The 6,848-nt window shown below is 46.5% G+C and overlaps 1 protein-coding gene across 6 annotated transcripts in view; it reads left to right on the forward strand.

Annotated features, from left to right (window-relative positions):
- Window positions 1-6,848, forward strand: part of SGCG (sarcoglycan gamma) — a 164,698-nt gene that overhangs the window by 128,271 nt on the left and 29,579 nt on the right. For 3 of the 6 annotated variants that reach the window (XR_006200185.1, XR_006200204.1, XR_006200174.1), the window contains exon 8: window positions 1,779-2,127. The exons of 1 other annotated variant lie outside the window; for it this stretch is intronic. Coding sequence is in view for 2 of the 5 variants with exons in the window: in XM_042930239.1 (XP_042786173.1) it covers window positions 1,779-2,028 (250 nt within the window). In the remaining 3 variants the exon portion in view is untranslated. Of the gene's footprint in view, window positions 1-1,778; window positions 2,554-6,848 lie in introns of those variants that run through there. 2 more of the 6 variants (XM_042930123.1, XM_042930239.1) reach the window with 1 other exon arrangement.

Consider the following 6,848-nt stretch of genomic DNA (forward strand, 5'->3'; position numbering starts at 1 on the left):
TGCTAGAAGAGCAGGAAAAAAATAACTAGAAAAGAAGCATCACCAAGTAACCATAAGAAAGGAGAGCAGACAGAACCCAAAGCACTGGACAACAGCATGAGTAGGTTCCACGTTTAAAAACAATACAGTCCACATTTCCCTTCTTTTCCTCTGACCGTGTCCCAGACCACAAGGCAAAGCTTTGCTTCTAATACTGTTCCACCCACTACTTCACACAGGAGTGGCCCACTTCCCGAGAGTACAGACTGCACGCATCAGTTTATGTATATATATGATCGGAGTCCGTTAGGGCACCCGGATGGCTCAGTCGGTTGAGCGTCCGACTCTTGGTTTCAGCTCAGGTCATGATCTCACGGTTATGAGTTCGAGCCCAGCACTGGGCCCTGCCCTGCCAGTGCGGAGCCTGCTTGCGATTCTGTCTCCCTCCCTTTATGCCCCTCCCGCGCTCGCTCGCTCTCTCTCTCTCTCTCACAAATTAAATAAACTTAAAATTTTTTAAAAGTTAAAAAAATAAGGGGCGCCTGGGTGGCTCAGTCGGTTGAGCGTCCGACTTCAGCTCAGGTCACGATCTCGCGGTCCGTGAGTTCGAGCCCCGCGTCAGGCTCTGGGCTGACGGCTCAGAGCCTGGAGCCTGCTTTCGATTCTGTGTCTCCCTCTCTCTCTGCCCCTCCCCCGTTCATGCTCTGTCTCTCTCTGTCTCAAAAATAAATAAACGTTAAAAAAAAATTTAAAAAGTTAAAAAAATAAGATTGGAGTTTGTAGATAAGAGTATGTAAATAAAGAAGAGTCCAGCCTTGTTTGCAAGGCTGTTTGCATTGAGCCTGCCTGCGACACACCTTAATTCCTGCTAACAAGCGAGTGCCCTGGAGTGGGTGAGATTTGACTACTCGGTGAGAGGGTTCTTCTTTCTTCGTTCCCAGAATTTCAAACGTCAACTAATGACCATTTGTTTACATTTCAGTTTCAACTAGAATGGGAGCGAAAACCCCAATAGCTTTTACTCACTTTCAGTTGGCGTTAATCTGTGTGTCTGCTGTTCCTCCACACCTACGAGAAGGCAGCACAGTTTCAAATATTTTAGAAACTAGGGAAATGGTTGGTGGCTAATCGGATGAATGTAATTGCCTCTTCTAGGAAAACAAAATCAACAGAAATCCCAACATTCACAGGTAAAAATTGTGAAGGGACGCCTGGGTGGCTCAGTGGGTTAAGCGTCCGACTTTGGCTCAGGTCATGATCTCATGGCTTATGAGTTCGAGCCCCGCATCTGGCTCAGTGCTGACAGCTCAGAGCCTGGAGCCTGCTTCAGATTCTCTCTCTCTCTCTCTCTCTCTCTGTCTCTCTCTGTCTCTCTCTGTCTCCCTCTCTCTCAACAAAAAATAAATATTAGGGGCGCCTGGGTGGCTCAGTTGGTTCAGCGTCTGACTTTGGCTCAGGTCATGATCTCCCAGTTTGTGGGTTCGAGCCCCACGTCAGGCTCCATGCTGACCACTCAGAGCCTTGGAGCTTGCTTCGGATTCTGTGTCTCCCTCTCTTTCCGCCCCTCCCCTTCTCGTGCTTTGTCTCTCTCTCTCTCTCTCTCAAAAATAAACATTAAAAATTTTTTTAAAGAAAGAAAATCTGATCATATAATGATCATATAAGACTTAAGTCCCGTGCCTCATTTCATTTTCTATGCAGAGAAAAAACTAACCTGTTTGGAGCATTTGGAGATACGAGTTTCATGCTGTCCCGCTCATCCCACTGGACCACTTCATCTCTTGTTTTCTCCCAAACAGCTCGTGCTTGACGCTGAAACCGTGTGTTTACCCAAGTTGGTTCAGGGGACTCAGGGCTCTGCCGGCAGCTCACAAGAACTCTATGAAATCTGTGTGTGTCCAGATGGGAAGCTTTACCTGTCCGTGGCTGGCGCGGGTACGACGTGCCACGAAAGCAGTCACGTCTGCCTCTAAACCACCTGCATCTTCCACCGAACGCCTGCCTCATGTCCGTGAGCTTTACGGTACTGACCTCAGGCCTTCACACTGAGCAACTTAACATCCTATAAAACCGAGATGGTGGATGGGAAGTCGGAGGATGGAAAAACGTGCCAACGGAAGTAGGATGCAACTACGCGCTCTCAGAACGGTGTGTACTTATGAGACACAGACGTCTAGCAACAGCAAACAAGGAAATGTTTATCCCACTACATTTATTTTCATCAGAACCGCTGTGACTTTTCCTTTTCTTTCTTGTAGATAATCTACAGTGAAAGATTGAATTGCTGTGTGGAATTAACTTAGGCTGTTCAGTTGTGAATATCTAATTCCCCACAGAAACAGCATTGGTCTAAATGCCCCCAAAGTTCAATGTGGTCCCGTTATATCACTCAAACCCACACACTCATTTTAACGCACAGCGTGTCAGGTCTCACGAGAAAATCTTCAGGTTTTAAGGGGACTTAGGTGGATCTGATTTTCAACATGTAGTCAAGGGAATAAATTCTACAAAATCAATCATGTTTTCTTTATGCATAGTCAACAAGCAATAAAAATCAACCTACATTTTCACAAACTTCAGTTTGTCTTTTATGTCCTCTAATCCTCTCTCCGGCATTCTGAGGTAGGTATCATTTTCCCCCAAGTTCCTGGTGATTAAAAAAAGGTTCAGCTTGGGGCGCCTGGGTGGCTCAGTCGGTTGGGTGTCCGACTTCAGCTCAGGTCACGATCTTGCGGTCCGTGAGTTCGAGCCCCGCGTCGGGCTCTGGGCTGACGGCTCAGAGCGTGGAGCCTGCTTCCGATTCTGTGTCTCCCTCTCTTTCTGCCCCTCCCCCATTCATGCTCTGTGTCTCTCTGTCTCAAAAATAAATAAACGTGAAAAAAAATTAAAAAAAAAAAAAAGGTTCAGCTAGGACAAGTCAGAAGGTCATATAATAGCCAGTGAAACGAAACCGAAACGTGAGCCTACATGTCAACGGCTGTTCTCGCTTCAAAAAACTCTGGCATATTGTCTCATTCCATCCAAACACCAACTACATGGTAACTGTGTAAATGGGATGATACTCATTTGACAAGTGAAGTAACCAAAGTCCAAAGGGGTTTTGTCGCCCACCAGGATCAGAGAGCCAGGAGGGGGTGGGACTCATAACTGCCCAGCCTGTGTATTTACTTCTGACACAACAGTAACGGACTGGCTGCTCCTTAGACTCTCTTCATTTTTGAAAATATGTTTAATACCAATGGGTTGCACATGCCACTGTAGAAATCAAACAGGACATACTGAGCCTGTGAAAACGGGCTAGCTTTGTGTGAATGAATCGCTCGCTCATTTTGTTAAATGCCGGTCGTCACAGAGTGGTGGCTTTTTGGTTTTTTAATGTTTTGTATTGTTTTGTTTCGTTTTTGTGTTTTACCAGTTGCTGTAATTAGAATCTCCAAGTAGCACAAGACGTGGTAGGACCAACAGCATTGTAACTTCCTATTTATAGGATTTGTAACTATAAACACCAGTTCAGGTTCATTTTCTGCAGTCTCAGAACGGAAAGCAGAAAAGGGAACCCTGTTTTTAATATGTTAACAAGGTGTTCATCCAACAGTGTAGCCCACTTACAACAAATCCTGGATTTTCAAATTGCTATGTGCGTAAAAACTGGAAAGTACAGGGGCGCCTGGGTGGCTCCATCGGTTAAGAGTCCGACTTCGGCTCAGGTCACGATCTCGCGGTCCGTGAGTTCGAGCCCCACGTCGGGCTCTGGGCTGACGGCTCAGAGCCTGGAGCCTGCTTCCGATTCTGTGTCTCCCTCTCTCTGACCCTCCCCCGTTCATGCTCTGTCTCTGTCTCAAAAATAAATAAACGTTAAAAAAAAAATGGAAAGTACAGAGTGAAAATTACATGTGTCCTGGTTAAGAGCAAACTTGACTAGGGCCGCCTGGGTAGCTCAGTCGGTTGAGCATCCAACTGTTGATTTTGGCTTAGGTCATGATCCCAGAGTCATGGGATCCAGCCCGGAGTCAGGCTCCACACTGAGCTGGATTCTCCTTCTCTTTCTGCCCCTTTCCACCATTTGCTCGCCGTCTCTAAAAAACAAAACAAAACAAAACAAAAACAAAAAACACAATCTCCAGTTTCATAGGGGATGGGTGTTTTTAGATCTTAAATTGGTATTTCACCTTTTTCCATTTAGTTAAGTCCTGATTGTTTTAAGTTAATGTCTGCTTTCTTGTGACGACATTCCTACTGTCACGGTAAATAGTGTTGCCTTTGTTTTGTTTTGTCATATGCTCTCCTGCTCCCTGTTTGTGCAAAACAAATGTCTTCAAGCTCGGTTGACGCAAGGTCAAGAAAAAGAATCAAGGAGAAAGTATGGGGGATAGAACCCTTTGAATAAAAGACACAAATTAGGTGTTTTTTCGCTCTTTTGCTATCTGGAATCATCATGAAAGAAATTGGTATGGGTGGCTGCATTCTCCAGAGTGGTAAGGAATTTATCCTTGCTTAGAATCAAAGCTTTTAGATAGGCAGTATTCTCAGATGTATTACATACACCTTTTTGAACACATCAATGCAGTGTAATTTAAATTTTCATTAAAGGTGTAAGATCATGACGATGACCATCCCTAACGGACATACCTGATGAGTTATGTGCGCTGATACTCCTGTATACCAAGTGGTTGTATGTAGACCATTGTTGATATGTGACCTCAAAAATAGCCCCTCTTTTTCCATTTCCAAGCCAGCTGAGTGGACACGAGTCAGAGAGGTGAAGAGCAAAATGTTAGCTTTCATAGTAGAAACAATTTGATTTGCAGCAAGGTGGACTGGCCTCCCTAAGCCTTGACAGCTGCGTATCACAGGAAGCTCTCCCAAGCCCGGCAGGACTGTGGGCCCCTGCCTTCGGTAGCTCGCCATGCCCAGGCCAGACGGAGGCACCTGTTCTGAAGGCAGCCACGTTCCAGGTAAGAGGAAGGGGTGAGCTACACGTGCACGAGTCCTTCCGGCCCATCCGCCCACCAGGTTCATCTCGGCTTTGGGGGTCAGCGAAAGAGAAGCTGCTCAAGGCAGAGCCAGCCCCTCACACTAAGGCCGTTAGGCGGTGTGAGCTTTAGTTTTTTGCCCCTTCCTTCCCCCGAACGCTTCCTACTCAGTGGTAGCAGTTTGCCCTACGTTAGGTTCCACTTCAGACTTGCTGTGGTTTCAAAACCAAACAAACGCTTATTATCAGGTAGAACAGGTGGCTCAAAGGGCGGCGCTAAGGAAAAATCCATTTTTTACCGTGGAGACAGTGCAACTTCGATCTTGTCCTCTTAGATCCCAGCTTTGTGGTCAGAGTATATGAGGGTATTTCCCGAGCCGCTTACCAACCATGAGAGAAAGAATATGCATTTTAAACACATAATTCTTATTTTTAAATAAAATCTTATGCTGGCTTTAGCATAGAGTAGACTGGGCTCTCAGTGCAAACAGACAATTCTCACCGGTCTGTGCAAACCGACAGCCAGGATGGAACGCGGGCCTTCACGCCTCCAACACCTGCCCTAACGCCTGCGCACAATGCTGAGGGGCTGTTGAATGAGTGAATGAATGAATGGCACTACTTTCAGCCATATCTGCTCAATGGAAAAAGCTTTGGAAGCCGAAGGGTGAGGACGGTCCACGGCAGACTGTCTCGGCTTGAGCCCCGCCTGGGGGAGTTGGCCGCCTGTGGTGTCCCCCTGCCCTCTGGATTGCACGCTCGCCAGCCCCCACAGTCACGGTCACTTCCCGGAAATAGAGGTCTTCACGTATGTGTATCCGTGCACCTTCTGGTCCTGGGTTCTTAGGTAGAACCCTGCTTAACGCATGACTGATTAAAACCTGTAATTGGTCTTTTCTCCCAGCACTACAAATTTTAACCTTGAGATCTGCAGAACGTCTTTAGTAGGGAAGATGTCCATGGGCACTGACGGGAGAGAATCCCACACACCTGCCTATCAGACCCGTGAACCCCTCTTTATGAAAACGATTTGTACATTTTGCCAGCATCATCCTTGGGCTCTCGGCGTCCCCCCCCCCCCCCACCTCTCCCCGCTGCCTTTGAAACTATCTGGTCTGCGGGGGGGTCTCCCTGAGTTCCCCGTGGACGCTGTGAACAGCTCAGCCTGCAGGGGGCGCTTCCCTCCCCACCCCCACCCCCCACTCCCCTTTGGCAGCGAAGAACCAGCCCCCTCCTTCCCGGACTGCAGCTGCTGCACACGCAGGCCCAGTTTCCATTTTCCAAAAGGAGGAAAAGCAAAATAGGGGGAAAGCATAAAATAAGAAAATACAAAAATTAGTTCACGTCAAAAATTCCCTAATCCTGAATTTCAAAGTCCAAAAAGCTCCAAAAATCTGAACACCTTGCAAATGCGTCTGCTGCAAACTACTGGTGGCAAGATCTGACCTAACTTAAGGTGAGGTTATTTATCACGTCTGCGCGTTCAGCTTAGTGTGAGTGTCCATCGGTTTCCCGGCAGGAATTTAATGTGTTTAAGAGCGCTACCCAACCCTGATGGGAAATGCTCGTATTAACTTTCTAAAATCTGATTTCTGAAATAGATTTGGATCCAAGGGTTTTATATAAGGGATTATGAACCTGGTTTTTTAAAAAAAATAAGTATAGAAAAAGAACCCCAACTAACCTCAACTAGCATAATGGCCAGACAAGGTTTTCTGTGTAAATTTCAGTATCAAAAAACAGTAAAATATGTTCCAAGTGCTAAGTGTGAGTTTCAAAGGAGCAAGCTCTTCTCAAGACAGTTCCGGACAGCTAGCGATCCAGAATTTGCTAAACCCCAGAACAGTAAACTCTTAGCTCTGGTCTACCCAGCCTTGAAGACCTGTGCCTCAGGTAT

The sequence above is a fragment of the Panthera leo genome, chromosome A1 (assembly GCF_018350215.1).
Source record: "Panthera leo isolate Ple1 chromosome A1, P.leo_Ple1_pat1.1, whole genome shotgun sequence".
NCBI classification, from domain to species: domain Eukaryota; kingdom Metazoa; phylum Chordata; class Mammalia; order Carnivora; family Felidae; genus Panthera; species Panthera leo.